The sequence below is a fragment of the Pelodiscus sinensis genome, chromosome 3 (assembly GCF_052426305.1).
Source record: "Pelodiscus sinensis isolate ZL-2025 chromosome 3, ASM5242630v1, whole genome shotgun sequence".
NCBI classification, from domain to species: domain Eukaryota; kingdom Metazoa; phylum Chordata; order Testudines; family Trionychidae; genus Pelodiscus; species Pelodiscus sinensis.
This window is the reverse complement of record NC_143054.1, coordinates 158,951,393-158,978,423: the sequence shown is the minus strand read 5'-3', so window position 1 is coordinate 158,978,423 and position 27,031 is coordinate 158,951,393. Positions and strand designations below refer to the sequence as shown.

Here is a 27,031-nt window from a genome sequence, read left to right as displayed (position 1 = left end):
CCTACAGTCCCTATCTTGTACGTAACCCGGGGACTGCCTGTATATCATTTTAATACATTTTTTAATGTGTCTTCTCACTGATTAGTAGAATTTAGTTTTTCTGTAGGCCCTTTCCTATCCAATTCTTAGTTAGATTATGACTGTAATGTCAGTGGGAAATGTGAATAGGAATGCCTTCAGTGGTGATATTTTTTAAAGCCCTATACTATAAGCAGCCTGTTTGTAAGGGCTAAAATTCTGCCATTCAATGTGTAAACTTTTTTCCTATTATCATTCGTCAGTAACTGCACTGTTGGTCTCTGGAAGAGTAACTCCTATTTTCCCACTCAGAGCTTTTAGTAATAAAGCAAGACATAAAGTGAGAACAGTTAAATAAAACTTGATGAAAATCTGCAGAAACCAAAGAGCTTTGTATATGGGTCAGAGTACATCTCTGAAGTGTATTGAAGAATTCTTGGTATATGGAAATCTGCCTGTGTGAAAACAAAATTAATGCTTTAGATTTGCTTAACAAAATGTCTGAGGGACACATTTTGCTACCAGCTTTTGTGTTCATTTTCAGCAACATGTACAGATTTGCAGAGAAACAGCAGTTGCTGGAAAGTTAACTTCATAAGTGTCGTCTTCATCTAGAAATATGGAGTTCAGTATTTTAGGATTATACAGCAAACTGTGACTTGGCTTCATAGCCTTAGCACAAACTGTGTAGTTGTTCATTGGGGTGCAGTATGAACTGTAGTTTTCAGCTACTTCTACTGTACAATTATTTAACTTTTCATATATTCTAACATCTTACTGTCTCCCAGTTTAACTTTAAATCCTTATCAATTTTTATTTCAATTAGTTCTAATTTGAGAAGGTATGCTGCCTTCATATTATCCATCAAAAATAAAATAAAATGTAGGATTCTTCAGTCTGAACTGAGGATTTTGGGGTTTTTTAGGAAAGATTAACTGCCTCAGGGCTGTTCTATGCTGCAAAGTTAGGTCAGTTTACAACTACATCACTTCGAGTTGTGAAAAATTTCATATCCTGTGCAATGTAGTTAAACCAATCTAAACTCTGATACAGAAACCTATAGGTCAATGGAAGATTTTTTTCCATCAACCTAGGTACTGCCCCTTGGAGAGATGTATGTATTACAATGATGAAAGAACCCCTACCATCACTGTAATAATGCTACAGCAATGCTGCTGAAGTTGTGCTGCTGTAGCATTTCTAGGATAGACATCCCCTTGGATATATTGAGGATTTTCACTGAAAAAAGTATAGTACAGAGCTGGGGCAGGAGGAGCTTACCTTCAGCAGTTCCTGGTCAGTAGTGCAACGGGGGTGCTAAGGCAGCTTCCTGCCTGACATCGCAGACCATGCTGCACCCCAAAAGCTGCCAGCAGCAGATTCATAGCCAGTGGGAGTGAGGAGCTACTGCTCAGGGCAGGGCATTGTGTGGAGCTCTGTGTGCTCTTCCCCACCACATCTAGGAGCCTGGCCTACTTCTGGCCACTTCTGAGGTGCAGAACATTCTGCGGTGCCAGCACCCCCACTGATCACCTGATCACCCTGCAGCGAGGAGATCCAGTGCCCGACATTCCACAACCCAGTACTGGGTCATGACCCCTAGCTGGAAAACCACTGAACTAGGTAAAAATAGCCTGTATAAATTTGATTGGAAAAAAATCTCTACTCTTGTATCTCAGATTCATTTTTTCAATTAATACCCTTTTGCACACACCACAAGCCGAGAATATAGTGCAAGGGAAAGTCCACATTCTGCATGGAATCACACAAGTTAGAAAAGTTTCTGGAATACTAGAAAAAGTATCTGAATGTATAGTACTAGTCCAACTGAAAAGCTGGGACAGGGGATAAGGAGTGTTAAAGTCATTCTCCTTCCCTTGGAAATATTTTCAAGAGATTTGTCAACTTATAAAGGTAGTACAGTAAACTTCCGATAATCCGGCACCTTTAGGACCCAGGGGGTGCCTGATTGTCAGATATGCCGGACTATCGGAAGGGGGGGCTATGAGGGGTCTGGGGTGGGGTGGGGGGGATGCCACCCCAGTCTCCTCATAGCCCCCCCCCCCCCTTCCGATAGTCCGGCTCTGCCCCAGGCGTCCCTGATTCAGCTGCTGCTGGTCAGTTTCAGCAGCGGCTGAATCGGGAATGCCTGCAGCAGAGCAGCTGGAGTGCTGCCTGGTTGGTCCAGTAGCGCTGACCTTTGGCACTGCGAGATCAACCCGGCAGCACCCCAGCTGCTCTTGGGGACGCCTGGGGCAGAGCAGCTGGGGTGCTGCCGGGTTGGTCCCGCAGCGCCGCTCCTCGGTGCTACTGGACCAACCCGGAAGCACCCCAGCTGCTCTGCCCCAGGTGTCCCCAAGTCAGCCGCTGCTGATACTGCTCAGTGGCTGACTCCAGGAAGCCCGAGGCAGAGCTGCTCTGCCCCGGGCTTCCTGGAGTCAGCCGCTGGTCAGTTTCAACAGCGGCTGAATCAGGACGCCTGGGGCGGGGCAGAGCACCTGGGGGGCTGCCGGGTTGGTCCCGCAGCGCCGCTCCTCGGCGCTGCTGGACCAACCCGGCAGCACCCCAGCTGCTCTGTCCCAGGTGTACCCAAGTCAGCTGCTGCTGAAACTGATCAGGGGCTGACTCCAGGAAGCCGGGGCAGAGCAGCTCTGCCTCGGGCTTCCTGGAGTCAGCCGCTGGTCAGTTTCAGCAGCGGCTGAATCGGGGAAGCTGGGGGCAAAGCAGCTCCAATGGTCCGGCTGCCCGACCACTTCCGGGTTCCTGATGGTGCCGGGCCATCAGGAGTGCCGGACCATCAGATGCCGGACCATCGGAGTTTTACTGTACTTAGAGGTTAACCAAGAATGGGGCCTATTGTGTCAAGCATTGTAAAACCATTGTGTAATAGACAGTCCATGTCCCAAATAATTTGCCCTTTGACTCTTTTCTGTTTAGGCTGTGGAGAAAAGGATTACAATGTGAACATAATGGTGGATTGCGAGCATTGTATTAGTTGTATGATGTTAGTTTTTCGGAGAGATGAATCGGGGAATATGCCTCTTTCTTGGGTTTTGGCTAAATGTTAAGGGATAGCAAGGCAAAAAAATAGACAACCTTAAAAGGAGGGAGATATACAAACCTCAATCTCTAACAACATATTTTTAATCACTCTTAAATTTTCTGTTTCGTGTTTATGGAGCTGTTAGAAAAAACAAGGCCGTGTTATATATCCTGCATGGTAGGGGACATTTGTTGCTGAGGTGTGTCCCCATGCTAGCTTCTACATCCAGCCATAGATGTCCCTAGTTCTAGTAAATAAAGCTTCATCTGGGGATGACAGCTAGGATAAAAACTCCAAAGCCAAAAGCTGCAGCCTTGCTCTACCTTTTCTGTTAAAAGCAGCACAGCACTGACAGACAAAGAACCTGCTTCCTTCTTTAGGAAGATTCTTTATCATAACAGTAGGTTAATTCTAACTTAAGAAAAACAAAATTTGAAATCAACTGTAAACTTAATCACTCTGCAAACAGAAGCGTGTGGTTTAAAAAAAAAACCCCACAGAATTATTTAGAAGTCAGGTGTTAGAAGAAGAAAGGATTTGAAAAGTAATTAATTCACCAAAACTAAATATGAATGCTTGAGTTGCTCAATCACATGGGGTAAATGTGGATAGACACAAACATCGGGAATCTAGGCTACAATTTCATTTAAAATATTCAGTAAGAAAATTAGACAAGACTGGCTCATTCTGGGTAGCAGCACAGGTAGAAGCTCCAAGCATCTACCTCTCCTTCCTTCCCTCTCATGCCATTCCTAAGCTCTCCAAGGCAGGAGTAGCTTACCTAAATCAAGGCTCAGTGATCAAACTTCTTGCAGTACGCTATTACACAGGAATTACCATCCAGCTGCAAAAGTATCCAAGAGACGTTAACACATAATTTTCAAGGAGGGTGGTTGGGTTTTATTCTCAAACCTTCATGCCTTGCACAGACTCCACCAGCTCATCCGGTAAATATTTCTTGAGACATGGATATATCTGCAGGAAGTATATATATTCCCAGTCTGAGTTGTATACACTACATGCATGGAAAAGGGTAGAAAACAAAGAGAGTTTATTGAAAACCACATATGTAGCTTGTTTACTTCAGAGTGTTTGTTCTTCATGCAGAAAAGTTTTAAAATGTGAAGTAGTTTTCAAACAAAAAGTTGTGGGTGACTTAAAGGAAAAGATTGTGTATTAGAAATGTTACAAGTCTCAGATGACAGGTTAGATACTCTGATTCCAGCACCCTCAGGACCTGATTGGGAATTTTGCTGGACCAGGGAAGGTCACCTCCTGTTAACCTCCCAGCCTGCTGCTCCTTCCTTCTGCTGGCGGATGGGGCTTCCCGGTCCTGGAGATCCAAGGTGCCGCAGGTCTTGCTGGAGATTGCCACCAGCTCTGCTGCTGCCTACGTGGCCGGGGATTCCCAGCCCTAAGGATTACTGGCGGGGCCCTCAAGATCCCCAGCTGTCACTGGTCCTTCTGCTGCTGGCTCAGGCTGGGGATCCCCAGCCCCTGGCTCTGTTGGAGATCCCCAACCCTGTGGATTTCCACCCACTGGACCTGTTGTTGCTGGAAAACGGATGTTGCTGGACCAGTGTTCTAGATTTGAGTGGTTGAGCCTGTGGTAATATCTGTAAATGTTGCAGTCATCTGATTCACACAGTTTTCAGGCACGTTTTGAACAAATCAGTCCAGCATTCTTTTTGGAGGTATACCATGTAGGACAGTGGAACAGGATCGGCATACTTCCTTCTTTAGTCAGAGGAGAATGGTTGTTGTGTTATAGGCCCCTTTTTAAATTAGGCTTCTGTTCTATATGTAGGGCTTTGGTATTTGTAGGGCTGCCTATATCTTTGTATTAAATCCTCTTCATTCTAATTCTTTGTCACAATCTTGGAATAAATTAACTATAGTATTAAAACACATTAATTGTTTAGGAGGAATGTCTGCTTTGTAATAAGCCTGCATGCAGAACAGCAGTTACAACCCTAGAATACACTTTTTCTTTTTTATGTTCTACAGACCAAAATCTACACCATCTGGGCAACCCAGTGCCAATGGAGTGCAGTCAGAAGGGCTAGATTATGACAGATTGAAGCAGGTAATGTAGTACCCTCAATGGAAGCCTTTTCAGAATAAGTAGTAGCAGAACATTTAAAGATTTTCAACAGTTCTTCATTGAATACGAAATCTTAACCGTTGCCTAGTTCCTTCGTGGATTTAAGTTTGATTTTTTTAAAACCAGGTTAACTTTCTACTAGCTGTAATTTCCTAGTCACATATAGCAAAATAAGGAATATAGTCTCAATATTGTTTTAACTGATAATGAATATTGTGTTTGACTTAATATTTTCATCTGTAACAAGTGTTCCATCTTAACAACAACTGAGGAGAATAGTAAAGTTTTAGCAAAACAGAAATTCTTTGGATGCCTCTTTGTTGTTCTCAATGATTATTAGTGATACCAAGTTAAAAAGTACATTTTCACAAGAACTGTCTCCCTTTACTGTCTGCATTTAAATGCATTTTCAGAAAATCATTATCTAAAATATCAAATCAGCAATAGGAAAGGAGATAGAGATGAGAGAAGGGTAAATATATGATAGCACTATTATCAGATTCAGCTTACTTTTATCTATGTAACAGAACAATTTCTTGGTCTAGGTTCTCTTTTTTTGGAATTTCACATCTTCTCTGGAAGTCAGGCTTAGTTATAGCTAAACCTGCTAGTTTTAGAAAAATTGTCAGCATTTTTTGAGAGAACATGAAATTTATATGACAAATCTTTGTAACTCAAGTATCTCCTGTCTCAGGTGATAAGCTGCATAGAAATGTAGGGTTTTGGCAGCATATTTTTAAAATAGCATATTTATAACTTTCTAAATAGTAAGGAAGCTTAAAGGTGAACTGTGAAGGCTGCAGTATAAATTTGAGATTATTCAAAATGAACAAAAATTAGAATGATGTTCAATTTTTCTTAGCTAAAAGTTTTAAAGCACACTAATTATTACATGTATTTTGATACATAGGATATTTTAGATGAAATGAGAAAGGAATTAACAAAATTAAAGGAAGAACTCATTGATGGTGAGTATGGATGTGATTCACTACGTATTTTGGATTTCTAAATATTTAAAAGAACGGATTAGCTTAACACTGAAAAGATGCAGAAATGGTAATGTAATTTCAAGAGTCTATCTAAATTCTGAGGATTGTAGAATACCAAATTAATGATAGAACTATTCTTTCTAATGTCCACTTCTTTTCTCATTACCCCATTATTGCAAGAGAAAAACTAACCTAACCTAACTTTTTTGATTATTCCTGCACAATCAAGTACTTTATATGTTATTTGCAGGAATTTTGGGTAGAGCAATGATGCTGAATAATGTCTGTCTTTAAAAGTGGATGTATAGGTGCAGAAGTTGAACCAGATCATCCTTTGTAGATGTTTTCCATCACATGATGTTGCTTTAATTTAGGAAAGGTGGGACTATCATATAATAATATATACTACTTAAAATAAAACCAGAGCAGTTGAGGTGCGTACAGCAAAGAATCAGTATTTACTGACAGTTATTCAATGACTGCTTTCAACGTTGCTTCATAATTCTTGATATTTGGTATTTTTCTTAATCATTTGATTCAAGGAAATGGGATTTTACATGAACCTCAACTTGGATTGTATAAAAATTATTTTTAGCCCTCATGGTTTTGAGAGCGTTTGAAAACGTGACCCCTAAAGGCTCAAAAAAACCAAAAGTCAGATAACTCCAATAATGTTGTTTTAATATCAAATTTAAAATCAGGCTCAGGGGGGTTTCTTGTAGGAGAGCATAGTTTTTGTTTTAAATTTGGGGTTGGCAATACTGATGACATTACAGTGATTAATGATAAATATTATCAGAGCAGCAGACTCAAAGCCAGACTAAGTTATAGGCAATTTAGACATGTGCCTAAGACCCGGTTCAGGGAATCAGAATGAGGAGAAAATCTGAGTGGTGCTGTTGACCCTGTTCATCAGGTAACAACATTGCTTATTCAAATTTTGTTCCACTACCCTCCTACAATGATGGTGGGGTAAAGAAGCATAGCCTAAATGGGGTAGCCAGCACTGATACTCATCCTTGTTATCATAGGGCTGGCTGTTGTGCTAGTACCTGGAGCAACTGGAGCTATACTGGCTTTATCTAGGTGCTGGACAGGGAAGCCAGCTGAGAGAGGGGCTGCTTGCTGTCCTGGGGAGGTAGACAGTAGGTTAATAGACTCCATGTGGCAGGAGCTAATAACTGACTGACTGGACAGGAGAGGGATAAATTAACCCTTTTCTATCCATATCACTTGGTGAGTAATGCATGGATTTTGCTTAGTTTTAAACTAAGCAGTATCTGTGTGTTTGCCTAATGTCTGGTCATGGGTTAATCAGTACTAAGCAGAGTGATATTTGCCTACTTTCACATTATAGAGAAATGGTATTTAGTCTGGGAGCATAATGTAGTAATAGAAGGTATCATCTGATTGATAAAAATCTATAGTCATAATTTCAGTGATGTCACTTCCTGTGGTGTAGTATGGGGGATACACTCCCATCCCTCAGCTCCTAGATCCAGGTCTTCTAATTAATGGAAATTTTGATAATTATACTGTGATTGGGAATCGATTGAGCTGGGTATCATTCAAAAGCCCTTTTTCCACGAATACAATGGTACAAAACATGACAAACCTCGAACAAATATGTAGCTATATACTTGAGAAAATATTTTAAAATCCCCTTTTTAATTATATTTTAACACAAGGTGTATTGCTTACATAGAAATTACAATGATCTTAGCGAATCCTAGGGAAGTTGGCCTTGGCATGTGGGACTCAAATAATTTATTCATCAAAGTTACTGTTAATGTTGTTTCTATAGGGGGCACAACAGCTACATGGTGCTGATCTTTGTCTTTGCCACACTCATACAGCTCCATAATAGTCAGGCTGCTGGCAGGTCACTAGCAGGGCAGTTAGCATCTGGTCTTTGTATGCCAGCATTTGATTAACTGAAGGATTGATTCAGGAGCAGATATAACCAGGAGCCTGGTTGATGGCAATTTTTCTCCGTTTGTCTGCTTGGAAAATAGCCACCATTGTAGATTAACAAGGTTATAATGTTGAGCTTCAAATGGTAAATTTGACATACTGACTCCTAGTATATTTATGACCTCTTCATTGATTGTCTCAGCTGTGCTGAGCATGTTCAGAATGAGTGAGAGAGTTTTCAAAGGCTAAATCAAATGCTTTCTAGTAAGATAATTTGGTCTTTCCAGCAAGCCTTTGCAGTAGTGTCACATCCTGAAAGAGCGTCGAAACCTAGTAATGTAGTCCAAGTGATAGGAATACATTGCTGAGGGATAAAAAGTGAGTCTATTTCCTAGCACCAAGCACTAAAACAATCTTGCAGAAATCTTGTACAACATCTCATAGGTGTACTAGAATACCTGTGTCTTGTACAAAAATTCTGGAGTTTTATATCACCTGTTTTTGTGGCACTGATGGCATGCAAAACAACTGTTGTCAGCCCCCTTATGGGAACTACAAAGAAACTGCACAGAACAGCAACTTCCTTATACCATGCAATGACAAAATTCTCGGTGTAATTCTTAGTGTGCTGCAGTGTGCTCCTGCAAGGTGTTTCATTAGCTTATTTGTGCAAATATGAGATAGAAACTTAATTGTGACCTCGAAGATGTTTGTCTAGCAGTTATTTTGATTTGGACAGGCACAATACTACTGAGTATCTTCTCTCTGGTAATGTTTTTAATGATTCTTCTGCATATGTGCCAAATGAGTTCTGGGGCTATAGGAGAAAACTGGGAAAGAGCATTTGGGTGCTGTGTTATGACACCAACTTCCCCAATGACTTTCACTGCTTTCTTTTCATGAGCTAAGCCATTGTCTGGACCAGTTGAACAGAAGGAAACAACCCCATTTCCTTTTAGAAATTCCTCTCATATATCAAAGTGAGACTGTTCTACACCTCTTATTTCAGCAAGTTGCCAAGCATTCGTTGTCAAATAGGTGGATAATTCTAAAGCAAAATAAAAAAAAAAATTTACAAAATCCTAGTGCTGCAAGGTGTAAATTCCAATTAACTGTCCTGACAGATTCCAATTAACTGTCCTGAATCAAGAGCAGTAGAGACTCAACCATATTAAAGCATCACTGCACCATGCCAAAAGTTGGCGCTGTTGCTGATTTATTCTCATCAAATTACCTGATCCATTCTGCAATACTGAAGCTCTCCTTTGTGCACAATAGATCATTCAGAGTGGGATGCACATTGGATGCATGCATCAGATCTTGTCAGTCCTGTACCTTTTGGGAAATGACTTCAAACATATCTTTATGCTTTCCAAAGAAGACACCTATATAGTATTTTTAAGGGCAACAAGTGTTCAGGTGTGTGCTTTTATCATGTATCACAGTTTGAGTCATAGTACCGCCAACATGCAAAATACCTGACATCTCAGGAATGCAAGTGCCATCAACACAGGCGCCAGTTGCACTTATTGCTGTAAAGATACAGGTTCACTTCTTATAGCATGTAAGATGCCACTGAGCATTACGTGTTTAACCAAGAATTCTGTAGTATTATTCTCTATAGCAGTGGTGTTCAAACTTTTTCCCGAGCCGGGAAAAATTTTGTTGAGGCCTCCTTTCCTCAAAAAAGCGCCAGGAACATTTTGTTGTGGCCCCTTTAATTTAAAGCGCCGGTCCACTCCCCTGCCACTCCCTCTGTGTACGTCAGGTTGTGCACCCCTGCTCTATATATCCAGCTACTAGTGGTATTTTTTTATCTCCTCATTGACACCTAAAAATGATCAACACCAAAGTAAAAGCAAGGAGTTGTAATAAATTACTTAGAGATTGTAATTAATTATATTATGTAATATATGTTATGTAACTGCGTACTATTTGCAAACAGATTCCAATAATTTCTGGCTGGATGCTAATGTCTAACCAGTACTTCATTACAATTCATTTGGCATAATAAACAAAGCTGATAATCAAATACCACTGAATCACTTCTCTTTTGCAGATGATGGCAAATCAACTTGAAGTACTCCTTCCATGTATAGTTATCTGCAACATTGGGGGAAAATTTAATCATGTTCTGAGCATTAACTGGTAACACAGTACTGTCAGTGGCCACAGTGTAAGTTACTCAGGGCTGCAAGTTTGACATGCATGAGTTGTCTTTTTTTAAAGTTGACTTTTAAACATTCTCTTAAATATATGCCTACATCATTGTTCTAAGTTTGTCATGTTTGGTACCCTGGCATTTGTGGAAGAAAAGAGCTTTGAATGATACCCAGTTCAACCCATTTCCAATGTCACTTTGCAGGTTGAACCACCCTGGTCTAGCCAAGGAGTTTGCTGGACTGGGGAGATCAGTGCTCCCATCCTGATCTCCAGCCCCCACTCCCAGGCTCCCCTCCCAGCTGTCAGCCCCGCTCCTAGCCACCAGCCCTGGACACTGGGCTCCTGGCTGACAGCCTAGTTGCACTTCCATCCCTGGCCAGACTCTTGGCAGCTGCCCCCCCCCCCCCCCCCCCCCCCCCCGCCGCCCCGGCTGCCACCGTGTCTGGTAATACCCATGGTCCTTGCTGGATCAGAGAGTCCCAGATTTCAGAGGTTCAACTTGTATTATCAAACTTTCCAAAAAGTAGAGGGACTGGAAATCCAAACTAGTGGTAGAGGGTCAATGACTCCTGCTCCACCCTTACCCCCTCCTCCCCCCATACTGCAGACGATGAAATTATGATTCTGTAGCTATTTGAGTCAAATAACACTTCCCTTTTTTCCTATAATGAACTTGCTCCATGAATTGCTCATGCTCCCACACTAATTTTTCAATACTGGGATGAATAATTTTGTGTATTAATGTAGCAGCTCCTACTCCATTTTTTTGCCGTTTTTGCTTGCTTTGTCACTATGTTACATACTGTGACCACTTAAACAATATGGCGGAAGTAGGTCTAGAACCCAGATCCTCCTCTTCCTGACATGCAAACTGGTTGTGGTTCCCTCCAGTAAAAAAAGCAGTAGTGGGAGTAGAGAGACAGACAAACAGACTAAAGTATCAAATATCTGAATATTTTATACTAGGAAAAAAAGATTAAACCTGGGTGAGAATTAAATTCTCTCTAGTGGTGTCAAATAGCTTTAAAGTCCAGTATATTGTATTTTCAACAATGTGGTTTCTGGTAGGATTAACTTTGTTCAAAGGTCAGACATGTCAGTTTAGGCAGTCTGGAATGTATTTTTTAAAGATATGTAATGTTAATTTATCTGTTTTATTCCCTAATCAGCAATCAGGCAAGAACTGAACAAGTCAAATACTGCATAAAAAGACTAGGACTAAGCCAATGTGACTCTTTCACTTGGTATAAAGTCGACTACATTTTGTGAGCTGTTAGAAGAAAATGGAGTAAGACACTTGGAAGGAGGGGAAAACGACATTCTGAAAACTTTCAGACACATCACTCTGGTGATATGCTTTTTCCTTCCTAGTTTGCTGCTTTTTTCTGACCTTTACAGCAGGGTGGAAAAGAGTCTTAAAAGTTACTGTACTGATTATGCAGAAATTCCCACATTTTTCAGACAAGATCACAGTGCATTGAGATATTCTCATGTCAGGATAAAATTGCACATTGTTCAGAATTCATTGTTAATACAAAAATGGAAAAAAGCTTGGGAAGGCTTTTCAGAGAGGTTTTCTTATTAGTGAAAGATTAAGCAAGTTATACTGTTGTACTGCAAATGTATCTCAGGTTTGTCTTCCTATCATATTTGATATTTCTATTAATAATGTCAAAGAGCAGACATGTAAGTTCAAAACACATGCAATTAGAAGTCTATGCTTTAAAAGGGCAGTATCACCTAAAAAGTGATGGCATATCATGTTTTCGGAATTTTATTATAGGAAGCCTCTCTAGTTAGCCTTCATGCAATTTTGTTAACAAAGCAAACAGTCCAGAATTTAAAGATGTAGATGCCTTCCTAAATCATTACAATGCTTTACCAAATCTAAGACTTCTACATAATACAAACCAGTGGTCAAATGTAAAATCATTAGTATGTTGTAGATTACAGTAGATTTTCAAGTTTTTTTTTGTTTTTTTTTTTTTTGTTAAGATTATGCATGTGGACATTTTTGTAATGTAACACAACACAATCAGCTTTTTAATTAAACAAAAAACATTGCATGTCATAAATATTAAGTAGCCTTTTTCATTTGTAAGGCTTAATTAATGCCAAGGGAAAAAGTTGGGGTAATGGGTGGGAAAGGTGACACTTCTGATTTAACAAAAAGGTCTGCACTGATTTTCCTCATATTACAGGCATGTGTAATAATGAGGAAAATACTGTGACTTTTATCAGTAACCATGTTAACAGAACAAGGTACTTAATCCTTTTTGTATCATTTCTTGAGTTATTTGTATTTCAGATTCAGTAATAAATTCTAAAACTCCCATTTCACTTTTTTGTTTAATTTAACTTGGTAAAAATCCAAGCTGATTTACATTTATCAACTATTACTAGTGATGCACCTATGGTAGTACAGGATGCACAATTACCTGCTCCTGTATTGTCTGAGGCTGCTTTTTGACTCTCTGAGGAAACAGGGGTAGTGGCTATGGTGGAGCATTAGGTCAGAGAAGAAAAAGGGAAGCAGAAGAACGTTGCTGGCAGGGGAGGACAGCATTACTTTTAGTGAACAAAGTGAGAACATTTCTGGAGAGATGACTCTTTCCCTTTTCCCATGGTATAAATATTTATTAGAACACCTCATATGCAAATCTCTTTTAAAAGTAATAAAATTCAGTGGAATAAAAATCCTGCAAGTCAGATCCATGGTGCTTTGGAACATATTGTGGATCAAAGTCTGCCCTTTTCCATTGCATCTTGATTTTTTTCTGAGCTTGTGGTAGTGCCATATTTGCTTTGCTGTCTATGCTGATTAGCAAAAATATACCTATGGTTTTTGAGGCATCATGCGTGTTACAGCTTACTTACCTCTATTCATAGTACAAAAGCTTTAAATAGCATAAGCTCCTAAGTTCTGGAAACCAAAGCAAATCAACAGAACTTTCTGCTTCTGGTGGGTTTGAATGAGGAATTTTTCTCCAGTTTAAACATGTTCCTGTTTCTGTAGAGAGTCAAACTGTAAAATTATCAAAATGTAAATATTTCTATGGTAGAAATATTGCCTAAATCAATGTATAATTATTTTTCCAAAAACCGATAATTTTTCTTCATGCATTAGAGAAGGCATTAAGCAAACTTGAAATAAAAGGAGGCATTTTCATCTTTGATAACTTGTTTTTGCAAACATTTTAACATTAAGGAAGTTTATTCTTATCAGAAATCATGTTTGATTTTCTTAAGGAAGTTGAAGAATAGCCTACTAGAAATGTAATAAATATAAGTGGTCCAAAGAAATAATAAAATAAACTTCAGATTGTGGTGGGAAAGGGGGGATGGAAACCTGATTTATGCACTAAATGTTTGTGCCTTGGTCTAAAATTAACATGATTTCTGCTTAAAAGAAAGAAGAGCAGATGTTCGGGTTTTTTGTTTTTTTGTTTGGTTTTTTTTGCGCTGTTTCTACATACATACTTTGCATAATCTCATATTGCTGATTTGGTCCTTTCCAGAAAATCTGATTGAATTAAAGCTTACTGTAAACATTTGCTGTCATACTGACAGCTATGCCATTGCCAGAGATTTCAGTAATTAAAATGAACTACAGAAGCTAAGATTATTTTGCTCACTGTTGAACTACGTTCTTTAAAAACCATATTATGATGGTTCTGTGCTTTTGTACAGTGGATGTCTTAAGCTGAGTACAGTTTAGGAGATCCTTTCTAATTCCAGGAAGGTATTGCTTTCCTCAACACTGTGATCTGATCTGTGATAAATCTGTGCTATACACAAGTGGCTAACAAGTCAGTTGCAAACAAACTGAATGTATAAATCTTAGTGCTGGTGCTGAAATCTCTTCAGATAGTTGTCATGATTTCAAGTTCATTGTTTAAAAAGTTTTCAAGCATCAAGTGTCAATCAAAACTGAAGATGAAACACTAATGAATGTTGAATTTTCATGCATTAGGTTTATCTCCTTTTTAGTTTTTTTTCAGTTCATTCTCTGCTATTTTTACCATATTGTGTCATTTTAAATTTCTTACATGCTAACTTTGTTTTGTTTGAGCGAATGAAATAAAATTGCAATATATATATATATATGTTGCCATCATTCATTTGTGGAACCTGATAAATGATAAATCTAGAAGATTCTATTGTAATTTCCAAATGGGTCTTACTGAAATACAAAAACACTTTTTAGTTTATGAATTTACCATTTGGTGGCTTACATATTACTGCTGTCTATAAATTACAAGGGACTTTTTAAAAATGTTTGCTCTACAAAGAATGTATTTAAAGGGAGTATGAAAAATATTATACTTAAATTCAAGACAGTTGTAAGTCACTCATGCTTATATTGACCTCCTTTGTTGGTCTGAGTTGGCACAAGCTTTTGCAGAAAGAAAATGCTATGAATTTTCTAGATGGGATTTTCCCAACTTCTATGCTGTGTTTCCCTGTTAAAAAAAATATGTAAACACTAGAAATAAAGAAATCCCAATCCTTAAACATTCTTATTGCTGTTCAGAAGGCAGGCAAAATTATACTTAACCAATTTCAAGTATATTCCAAGTAATTTGTTTACTTATTTGTTGGATTAGAGCCTGGAGACTACTGACACTTCCCTAATCTCAATTTTTTTCCATTTAGGAAACACTGATTTATTTTTCTCCACTTCCTCCTTTTGTATCTCATGGGATACAAAGACAGGCTTCGGAAAAACAGGCTTTCTTGCCTACTTGCTTTGTTTTCATAAACCTCCTTAATACCTTCTATGTGGTCCTGAAAACAAAGGTTTGATCAATCTGCTGACTGCCTCTCAAACACCAGGCTACAAATGTCCTTTGATCACACATGAACTATGACAGTTTTTTTAGCAGTGGCTAAGATTTTTATTTGTACGTTAATGCTATTGTTATAAAAAATGTTCCTACCAGATAGTAATTTTAAGGCAAGTAAAACACTAGGCCTAAGTTAAGTGCCCACTTGTTTGGGGAGCAAATCTGTGGGGAAAACAGTTATTTAAATCAATTTTAAAAAGTAAAATGAAAACCTTTGTCCCTTTTAAATACAAAGAATTGTACATGTGAAGTCTCATATTGTAGAAAGTACTTCACAATCACTTAATCTTTAACTTGTCTTTCTTAAAAACTTACTTTCATCTGCTTACATCAAAATGCAAACTCAACACTGTACTGTTGAGGTGCAAGTATTAATAAACTTCGAATGTGATGAGTATTCCTAGTTTCTGGTAAATGCACAGTAAGGGAAGTATAAGAGCATAAGATATACATAACAAGCATGCAAGTAGCTGTATTATACAGTTTTATCTGAAGATCTCCAAAAGCAATTCTTAGACATGCAACGAGTGTCAGGATTTTCAGTTAGGTACTGATTTGTCTCAAGCTATTTATTTCTTTTAACGGAAAAGGTTTTGTATGTAGAAATAATGAGGATTAAGTGAACTTGCATACCATGGGAAATTTTGGATGAAGATGCTACACTGCTAAGATACTGCTTGAAAATATAAGATGAAAAAATCACCTTGTATAAAAACAACTAATTTGTGTTTAAAATCAAAATTCACCTATTTAGATTCCTAGCCTGATATCTCACCTTAGTTCTTAAGGTGGAGTAAACTTGAAGAATACAAGTTACTGAAATGTAATTATGTCAGAAAGTCTGTTTAGATCAATTTGTTTTTACTAATTAATGTTATTGCTTGTGATAATGAGGATTATATAATCTAATGAAAGTTTTAAGGGCTGCAGTTGAGGATCAGCAAAACAAAACTTTGAAACTGGTCAGGTATAGTTATAACTGTCATCTGGTAACAGTTTTAAGATTGGCAACCAACATCACTTACCACTGGAAGAAGAATTGTAAATTTTCAGTTTTTCATGTTGTCAGCCCGTAGGATGGTGCAGAAGACCAAGGAGCTTGACCTGCCAAGCAAATCTCTGAGTTTATAAATGGAGTGCGAAGTTCCAGTAGTGATCAAATGACTTTCCTGAGACAGTTTCTTGTAGAGCTTGGTGTCCTGTTAATCCAATGTTGTAGCCACTGTCTCACCTTTACAAGCCGTAATATCCCATTAAGATGGAAGGCTTCCAGAGCAGTTGGTAGGAATATACTCAAATTTCTTGCTCTTCTTATTCATCACTAAAGGGTTAATGTCCCCACTGGTGAAATTTGGAGGCTCCAGTGCTAAGCTCTGCACTTCTGCTCAGATCACCAGATTTTTTTCTCCCCCACAAGGAGTGGAACAAGTTGGCAATTACATTTCTTCTGACAGTTTTCAATGGCATTACTCTTTGTGCAGTAGCAACATATAATATTTTTCCTTCACCTGGATGAGGAATGTGACAACATGATTGTTTCAACCCCCTGGATCTGTTCCTGGCAGCAGTCTTCTTTAGGACTTCTCTGCCTGCATACTGGCATGGAACACTGCACTACAAATACCGGGTGTTCCCTCTGTGTGGCAGCATTTACACTCTCTAAAAAAGACAAATTATGCCTGACTAGAGTTCACAACTAGTTGACCCTCACCTTGCCAGGGCATGTCGGGTCTCCCCTATCCTGAGGAGCCAGGACTTCAGAGCAGAGAAACCGGATCAGGAGCTTCTGAGCTGTTCCGGAGGAGTGTCTAGTGACAAGAAGGATGCTATCTGGCCATGTCAGGGCATACATCTTCAAACAGACTGTCTGGAATGGGGAAGTTCTCACCAAAGGAGCCAAAGTCTGCCTTTGCTCCAGGTACCTGAGGAAAGAAGCTGTCTCCCTTTCCTCTCCCTATGAACAGGGAGCTTCTTGTGGTGCTTAGGGGAGGTCTTATAAACTGCAGTCTGAGATCGGCACAAGCAAGCATCGATCGCATTTGCAAGACAGCCATGAGTACTGGTAATAATTGTGATAAAAAGTGAGTTAACCCCCTTCTCCCTTGTGCCTCCCCTTGGAGGGATTGTTTGCTGGAGCTTTTGCCTGGACATGCAGAGAAACCTCACTCCTGTGAAACCCTCCCTTGGACTGCAGCGTAGTAGGAATTTGGCCTGGCTCTTAGCCCTGGGATGCTCAGTTTGCCCAGGGAAAGGAACTTGGATTTCAGGCAGCTGCAAGATGCGAGCTGTGCCTGCTGATCATCACCTGTATGTGTTTGCTCTGTCAAGGAAAGGTGCTCAGAGCCTGAGGTCTCGTCCCTCCCCCTCTCCACAGACTGGCTCCAAATGTGAGTCTAAGGAGCACCTCAGGCAAACTGTGACCAGGGCAGAGGCGCACTGACTACAAAGCTGCTCCCTTGTGGGGATGACAGATCGGTAAGTGAGAAATCTCCTTCCATGGTCAGAATGACTCCTGGTTTACTGAGTCAAGCCCTGAGTAACGGCTGCTCTTGCAGTACTTGGTTGTTAACAGCTTGAGAGCAGACAGGCAACCTTTTAATCTCCTGGGAACATCAAGCCAGTTACTTCCACAGTCAAGGCATGGTAGTAGTGCACCACCTCAATAAGAAATTCCCCAGGCCAGAATGAATGGGGTGGTACTCTTCCCCCTGTTGACAGCCCAGAAGTACCATGTACCACCCAAAACAAACCACCAACAGCTGTTAGGATTTTTTAAAGAAAGTATATAGGTGGCTTGCAATGCCCTGATTAATCTAAACTGTAATAAAAGGAGAGGTGTCTGTCACAGAACATGTGAGAATACATTGGGAATAGGTTCTGTACGTGGCTGGCCAGGCCAACATCCTTGGCTAAGGATTTCCCCCCTTGCAGCTACAGGGCCTGGGCATCACCCAACCACCCTGCCACAGCACCTGGGGATTTCCCATTCCCCCCACCTACAGGGGCTTGCACACTGCCCCCTCCCCTGCTGTTCCACACAGACCAGTGTGGAAAATCCTCACAGTCTCAGCAGGGGGGGAATCCCCCTCCCTCCTGCCACCTCATGGGACTTGGGGATTCCTTTCCCTAATACCTCCCCCCACTCAATTCACCAATGGCCTGGGGGTTTCCTTCCTCCCACCCCATGTGGCTCCTCTTGGGGCCTAAGAATACCCTCCTCACCCACACGCTGCTCCTCTTGGGACCCCTCATTCCCATGTGGCTGCTCATGAGGCCAGACCATGCCCTCCCCACGCTGCTGCTCCTCTTGCTTCCTAATAAAACCTAATCAACCATTTCCTGAGTTACAGCCCTGGGCAATACTGGGGAAATCTAGTACAGGCAGTCCCCGGGTTACATACAAGATAGGGACTGTAGGTTTGTTCTTAAGTTGAATTTGTATGTAAGTCAGAACTGGTACATATTGTAGGGGAAACTCTAGCCAAACATTTCTCCAGAGCTCAGTTTTATTCTCCCACACCTCACTTCCCTCAGTCATTTATTCTCAAGCTGAGGTGTCTGCTGAGAAAAGCCGCTCCGCGTCTCCCTGGTCTGCTGGGGGGAAGCAGCTAGTGCGGGGTGGCCTCACCCAGTTTGTAAGTAGGGATCCGATGTAAGTCGGATCCATGTAACCCGGGGACTGCCTGTATTAGTAAAATCTTTCAGCCCTTACTAGGAAGTTTCCCCATATACTGTCTCCTGTGACAAGGAGATCTAAATGTGGAGTAGTGCTTAAAACCAAATGTTACACGGGAAGAATTAAAAAGTTCCAAAGCAGTCACTCTGAGACCTATCTGTCCTCATCTTCAAAGGAAATCTGTACAACATTTTCACAAGATAAGCCTGGGCCCTTAAATTCATAACATTGCTAGATAATATCAATCATGGACTAAATGGATACATTGGATTTAAGCCTTGTTACAACCCACTAACAATTCCCCCTCCTCATGAGTAGGAGTGTGAATGGGTCATTCCACCTTTGGTAGCCCCTTAAAATACATGTTAACTACTTATGCTGAGCAACCTGTTCCTCTTTTTATTCACCCCGTGACATTCTGCATGTTTCCCAGACCTAAAAAAGAATCCTGTGGAAGCTTCACACAGCTTGTTTCTCTCACCAACCGAAGTAAATATAAAAGCAAGAACATGCTTCAGAGCAATTTCAAAGCCTCAACTAGTGCCAGGCAGACCAAAGATTTTTCATGTATTTGGTAAGAAAAGCCTACTTGGAGACAAGCATGTATCTCATGACTAGGGGTATAGTTCTTTCTTAAAGTGAGATATCTTAGATCAGTGGTTCTCAAAGTGTGGTCCACAGGAAGAACGCCCCCAAAATGGCGTCACACTAACCACCACGCTGTGGGCCAGGGCCTAGCGGCTCGCTCTCCCTCCTGACCCGGGCACACGCTGTCTCTCCCAGTGGCAACCCACCCTCATCCACAGCCCCTCTTTGCCTGCTACTGCTCACACCACAGAATTCCCCAAGTTCCAGCACAGTGCAAGCCCGCCATCCCCAGCCCCACCACCACGCGCTGCATGGCCTGCTCCCTCCCCCTGTGGGACTGCCTCTGGAGCACGGAGCCCCTGGTCCAGCTGTGTGTCGCCTCCTCCATCTCCAGGCCGCTTGTTCTTTGTTACAGCTGCCGCTGCTGTGAACAGTTGCTGTTGGATACCTGCCCAAGGGCAAAGCTAAACAAGGGGTTCGGCTTCAAATGAGCTCCGACCCGTGGCCTGTGTGACATGGGCACGAGAGAGAGTTTTCCAACCCCCTTGGGCCCTCTGAAAAAGCTGCAAATAGCAGCAGGGTCCTGGGCCTTTGGGAGACTGGCCAAGGGTGGGGAAGTGGAAGGGATAGGAGGGAAGACGGGCCAAGATGAGTCTAAGGCAAAAGCTGGTGAAGTTGTTCCCAGACCTCTGCACTTTAGAGCTGTTGCCTGAACCCCAGCAGAGGGCCATGCAGAGCCTGGCTGGGACGCTGCAGGACAAGGTGCACTCTCCCCCGGTCCCTCCCCATCCCACATTCTGCCACTCTCCACAAGCTGGGTCTGGTAGGGAAGGTTGGGGCTTTCTTCACCTCCTCTCCTCCTCCCCCAAGTGCCCTCAGCGGGGAGTTGGTGCTGCAGCCTCATGGCTGTGCAATCTCCCTGCTACTTGGGGGAGGGGAGGCTGAGCTTCCTTCTCCCCACCCTGCTAGGGGAACAGCAGCACACTTTCCAGACACTTTCCCCACTGCAAGGGGGCATGAAGTCAGGTAAGCATCCCACCCCATGCCCAGATTCCTGCACCCCAACCCCTCTCACTCTCCTCCCCCGCCAAGACCACACACCCTCAGCTTGCTCCAACACCTTCCCCCCGGCTAGACACCTACTCATACCCTGCTCCTACATCCACCTTCGCTCCTGCATAGGGTTGCCAGATGGTTGAAACAAAAATATCGAACACCCTCCCTCTCCCCCCCCCCCCCAAAAAAAACAGGAAATAAATCTGTTGGGGGGGGAGGGAGGGACCAAAGTTGTTGAGCAACTCCAAGGACTTAAGCCAAAAAATAAATTAAAATAAAACAGCCTGTCCCCTGTAGGAGTGAGTGCAGGGATAGGAACAGGGGAGTGGTTGAGCACTAAGACCCAGGGAATTGCTTCTCCTAGGTCTTTTGGCTGGCAGCCATTTTGTGCCAGCAGTCTTGGGGAACCGGGTATTGGGGGGGCTCAGGACGCTGAATGTTTGTAGGGTTGCCAGGTGCCCGGCATTTTTTCCTCCTGGCTAGGGAAAACTTCAGAAAATACCAGCCATCTCAGGTGTCCGGTATATTCTGAATTTTTTTACTGGACAGGAGGTGAAAATACCAGACTGTCCGGGTGAATACTGGACACCTGGCAACCCTGCTCCTGCAACCTCCCTCCTGGACACAAACTGCACCCTCCCTTGCCCCTGCTCCCTCCCTCTGGCCAGACACCTTTCTCCCAGCCTGCTTCTGCATCCAACCTCCCACCCTGACCTCACAACTCTCCCCTTTCTGTGCCTCACCTCCCTCCCTAGTCCTGTATTCCATTCCTATCCCACTCACTGGCAGCCCCATCCCACAAACTGCCCCCCACATTTTTGTCCCCACCCCAGAGCCTAAGGGGTCCATAAAATCCACTAGCTTTGGAACTCCGGATTATTACCCTGGCAAAGGGGAAAGTCTGGAGCAGAAGTCTCCAAGGAAACTTAAATAAATTTTCTTCATATACCAACAAAATTCTCAGCATGACAACAAACACACATTAGTGTATTCATAGTTCCCATACAAGTCTCTTACTTCTGATCTGTATGTATCGTCCTGCCATAGATTTTGTGTTCTCTCGGCATGGTTAGTGTGTAGATGGGCAAACAGTTGGATGCCAGGTGCTCTGCTGCCCCTGAAGTCTTAAGAAAGAGCTTATATGAGCTAAATATCTTTTGACCGGAATTTTCACACTCCATGTCCATGTATAGCCATCATACCAATTAGTGCCCTCACTAAAGATACATATTCGTAAGTGGATCGCCATTAGAAAGGATTCATAGCTACAATTCTCAAAAACTGAAATCTTTTGAATCCAGTACACAGTATTGTTCACTCTGGGGTCAACATGGGTTTTTGACCATAACTTGACCACCATGGTAAACATTTGGCAATCCAAAGCTTCATTGCATCAGTTATTTCCTGGCAGTGATCATCTGTAGCCAAGTATCTCCAGCGGTTTGGATTGCTAATGCCATGCATCAGCTTCATCCTGAGTGAGCTTCTTGAAATGTACTTTTAGAACTTCCTTCTGAGGGCTGGAAACAGTGCACCCAATACAAAACCAACCCAGTTTTCACTTGAGATCCTCGCAGTACTCATGGATACAAGTCTTGCCCAGAGTATTTTGGGAGATAAATCTCAAACTATATATCCTTTTATTTCTCCCCAATTTTGAATAAAAATACAAACGGGCCTATGGGATCAGACCAGTGGTTCATCGAGTTTAGTGCCTGTCTGTGATAGTGGTTAGTATGAGCTGGTTCCGAAGATGAGGCAGGAAGCCACATACTGGGCAACGATGGGTGTGGGGGAGGGGGGTTCCTACCTACCACTTGCAGTTGTCCTTTGTTTGAGGCATGAATGTTTATATTCTTTCCAAAACTGAGGAATAGTAAACAGAGATATAATCTCTTCTGCAACAATGAAGATCATGCCCTGAGCAGAAAAGAAACTGCAGCCTTTCAAGACAGTTCAGAGAATACAGAAAAGAGGAAAAGAGAAAATTGAAATTTTCTTCCTACTCCTCCCAGAAAGCATTTCAGAATTGTGCAGTGCAGTCCCACAGCTTTCTAATCTGCAGAAAACACTTGAACTCCTGAAACAGGGACTAATTTTTCATACAAATCTGGATGACCTACCAAACAACTCAGGACTCTGAAGCGAAGTGCAATTCAGGTGGGATTCTCCCTTAGCCTACGAAACTTAACCAGCAAATTTCATTATATAATCTGCTTGAATTATATTTCAGGCACAAAGTAAGTTGTAGCAAAGACAGTCCATTTTCTATGGTGCACAGTGCCAGAGGATCCTGACTTTTAGATGCTATGTAATAAAAATATAATAACGTTCTAGTGATCTCAGCTACACTAGAGTTTCTCCAGAATGGTTGATTGGAGTCTTGCAATAAAGCATCACAGAAACATAAATACCAGCGCTACTGGCATTCCATAGGAGGGCACATCAGACTCTTCATCTGAGCATTATCAGGTGTGAAGATTAATCAGAATGACAGCTTTGTCAACCCTATTGGCTGGCTGGCTTAAACAGCATTTGGAATTCGTTCCTCTGACTACCAGAAACACATGAGGGAAAAGGTTATTTTCTCTAGTATCTCATGCATATAGAGTACAGATACCAATTCTGTCCACTTCCTGTAATGCCATGTGAAAGGCCTGGGCCTTATGGCCTCAAGCTGCTGCAGCAAGATGTTAAAATCCTGCTTTAGTTTACTAAGCTATTGCTTTATATGGGGAGGAAGTTCCTCTCCTACTTAATATTCTGCTATAACAATAAAAATCTGTTTATTCTTCCCCAGTTCTCTGTTTCACTGCTTCATGCTTCTCATAAGTGATGAATGGGAAGAGAAGATGTGCAACAGATCAGAAATGTCTTACCTGATAATTTTTTTTCTATTAGCAACTTCTCCACTTATTCAACCCATCTTGGTAGACTGTTGTATGGTTTGCAATGTTTCAGGACATCACAGTTCCATCTTTAGTTAATAGCAATGTCATGTCTGTAATGTCCCGTAAATACTACTGTTTCCCCTATTTTTATGTTTACATGCTTTTTCATATAAGCAATAAATCCAACTAGAATTTCAGGCTTATTGCACTTGGTATCTGGCTGTTGGGCCTAGTGTTTATAATACCCTCCAAGGTGTGATAAATGGTTCAAAATAGTTTCTTTTAATTGATTATAATATATACCTTCTACATGTGTTTTTTTTCCTGTACAGCATTACACTGTATTTTAAAGTTGTCTTAAGTTACTGATTTCATAATATTTACATGATTGAAAATAGCAACTCTAAAATATTTGTGTTTTAACATTAAAGGTTCTTTCATTACAACACTTTAAAAATAAAAGTAACAGGTAATCCAATACAAATATAGATTCTAAATGTGAAGTAAACAGTAATGATTTAATACTATTAGCATGGAGTCACTTGTTTATTAATAAGGAATTGATAATGTTGCAATAATGATGAAAGTTAGAGCAAAATTGTATAATATTAACATTGTTTTATAGAAGCTGCATATTCTGCACCTGAATTCTAATAGTGATAAATTGGGATTAAATAGGAAAGAAAGTAACTAATTTAAAATAGTGTGTATCATTAATTTGTAAAATAACCCATAAATGACTTCATAGCTGCTTTAAAATTTTAAAACATTGAAAAAATGGAACATGTTAGCTGAGACTTCTTAGTCTTGTGCCAATGATACGAAGGCTAATGCTCACAAAATAGAAAGAAAAGCTTCCAGGCACAATGCTTAGAAGCAATTTACCAGAAATAAGTATGTTTTTCTGCACAAAAAAAAGTGCCTTAAAAATGGTCTATCATTGTGTTAATTGCATGCTGATTTTATGTAATGACTAATTTTAATTTGTGTGTGCATGATATTAATTATATGTAACTTTGGATAACTAAGTAAGTTTGCATTAAGCAGTTTTATCACTGAGGTCTGCTCTGCTTTTCTTATCTTACCTGTCTCCTTCCCCCATTACACCCACATGTTTCTGCTTTGTTGGTTTCTAGATGCTTCATTTCTATACCTCCTGGTATCACTTTTCCTTACAAAATAAATGCTGAACTATTTAAGATTAATGCAAGATGTGTGTTCTTTTCCAGTATTTAATGAACTGTATGCCTTTTCTATGTTATGGAAATGATTAAAGTGCATGCATGTTTCTAGTTCTTGGTTTTTTCTTGTCAAGTCCTTTGACTATTTGCTTTTCTCCATAAAGGGGATTTTGAATGTCAGATGTGTTGATGTGTACAGTGGAAAAATCTGCAGTTAAAACACTCAACTACCTTCTCAACCAGAAATGTTTGATTATTAGTTGGAACTATTTCTAAATGACTCATTGTGGTGAGAAGAACCCTAGTGCTGCCAAAGAGCAATGTTTTAAAAAAGTTACCACTTCCATGAAACACATTTTAAAAACATTCATTATTAATGTACCCTCTAATTTTTTTCATCCAGGTGCAGAAAAAGTTTTATGTGCACTGAGCCATGTACAGATGTGCACCACCAAGAGAAATACATGCTGCCAGCTATGGGTGCTGTTGGCACTTTGCTAATCAGCTGGGCAGCATTTGAATTTCTCCTGATTGGCTGCCCAAGTGCTTGGCTTAGAGGGAACACTATCTTTACAGCATTTTGTTCCTGCTCATCAGTTTAGTGAGTTACTTGTGGATGATTTTACAGTTATTTGGATAGGTTAGAAAAAGAGAGATGGGACCAGAAGAAGGGAGGAATTGGAAGAAGAAAAGAGCAAAGGGTGAGCAAATAAGAATGAAAATCTAAAAGAATAAACCAGAATAAAAAAGGAGAGAGAGGAGATGTTAGGTTGTACAGAAATATGCAGGGTGGGGAGTATGTCTTACACTTAGTACCTTGGTCATAGTTTTTGTTTGCGGAGATGCCTATATTTCAGCTTCCTTTGGAAGAGGGAGCTGTCACAAGGATTTCTTATAGGCTTTTAAAATGAGGATGCCCAATGTTTAGGGCACTGTTATGTCCTAAGCACTGGACATCCTCATGTGGGGGCCATTTGGATACGTTTCCTCTGTTGACAATTTTTTTTAGATAAGAGGCTGCCCATTCCAGCAAAATAGCTGCTAATTGGAAGCTCAGTTTTATGTTATGAAAAATGTCCTCCCACTTTCCTATATTTTGCCAACCAGTGGACTTAATTTTTCTGTATTTTGAGAGAGTCCTTAATTGCAGTTTCTTGTCTAGCAGGTGGACATGGGAACGGACTTTTGTTCAAAATGTCCTTGTATTATTTGTACTTGGATAAGAGCTTTAGAACACTCCCCAGTTTTGTTTCCAAGCTGAATTCAGATTTTTTTTCTGGGGACCAGGATATTCCTTTCAATGTGCCACCCCATCCCTTTCTCTTCTTCCCTAATAGATTCCAACAAGAAATCTTGGCACTCTCTGGCTGTAGCTCGGTCCACATTTTTTCTGTTTGCATACAACCCAGGAAGCCTTATTGTCATTTTTGGCTTTTTTTCTGGAGTCTGAGCCCCAAAATGGCCAAAGCCTGTAATTATCCTTTGCTAAGTGGTATAATTTTGTACTAAGGAATCTGAAGCTTAATTCAATTGAGTTAATGTTGTAAATAGGTACTATTTAAAAAAAAAACCAGGAAATTTGAAGTATTTGCAAATGAAGAAAATATCGTTGTACCAGTAGTTCAAAAAAGCTAAATAGCAATTAGGAAATTACAGTTCTACCACTAACCTTAACTCTGCCCTGCCTTCCATTCCACATCTAGCATTCAAGCGCAGAAATATTGCCGATTCTAAGCATCCATAAAATCATGCTTTGTTAAACAAAATGTTTAACATTTGTTAAATGTTTGATTTTTCTTACAATTTGGGGGGAAGTTGTCCATCGCTTATTTTGTGTAATAATTTCAGGTTCAGAGTTTAAATAGACACAAAAATGCACCTCTGCATTAGGGATGTAAATGACTAGTCAGCTATCCAATAAGCAAATGGATAGTCGTCACACTAGTTGACTTAGTCGCTCCCCACCCTCTTGATGCCTCTATCAGAAAGAGATTGCAAGGTGGGGGAGAGGAGAAGATGCTTCAGAGGCAGCATCACGTGCTGCCTGGAGCCAGACCCTGGCTCCATGTGGCGCTGCTGCTTTGAAACGCTGCAAGGAGTACGGGGCCAGCAGGGGACTGCTCGAGTCACCCACTGGCTCCGTGCTCCCCATAGCGCTTTTGCCTGTGAAGTATAACAGCAGCTCTGGAGCTATTGCTACACTTCAAAGGTGGAGGCACCCAACTAATCGAATAGTTAATGCAAATTGCATCAACTATTGGATTAGCCAATTATTCTAAATTTAACATCCCTACTCTGCATGTCTGCTAGTGAGAAAGGGCTGCTTACTCACTTCTAGCCCCTGTGGAATCAGAGCTGCCTCTCTAATCTCTATACACACAAACAGGATCTATTCTATGTACAAGATAGAAAATTGCCCCACTCACAGCTTCTCCAGGTTTCCCTGAGTTTTCTGTGCCCTGACTGCCCTTTACATTCACCTTCTTTCTCTCTTTCCTTCCTTTTCCCCTCTGTTTCCAATTAATCACGTTCTCTTCTTGCAAAGCCACATTTCCCTGCAC

The 27,031-nt window shown here is 40.9% G+C and overlaps 1 protein-coding gene across 12 annotated transcripts in view; it reads left to right on the top strand.

Moving 5' to 3' along the window:
• The window catches only part of ENAH (ENAH actin regulator), a 200,430-nt gene extending 179,853 nt beyond the window's left edge, over positions 1-20,577 (top strand). For 11 of the 12 annotated variants that reach the window (XM_089777469.1, XM_006118028.5, XM_075925286.2 and 8 more), the window contains 3 exons: positions 5,069-5,147; positions 6,076-6,133; positions 11,401-20,577. In XM_089777469.1, the coding sequence (XP_089633595.1) occupies positions 5,069-5,147; positions 6,076-6,133; positions 11,401-11,438 (175 nt within the window). In that variant the 3' untranslated portion in view covers positions 11,439-20,577. Of the gene's footprint in view, positions 1-5,068; positions 5,148-6,075; positions 6,134-10,127; positions 10,245-11,400 lie in introns of all 12 variants that reach the window. The other variant, XR_016349264.1, reaches the window with a different exon arrangement.
• The last annotated feature ends 6,454 nt before the right edge of the window (positions 20,578-27,031 follow it).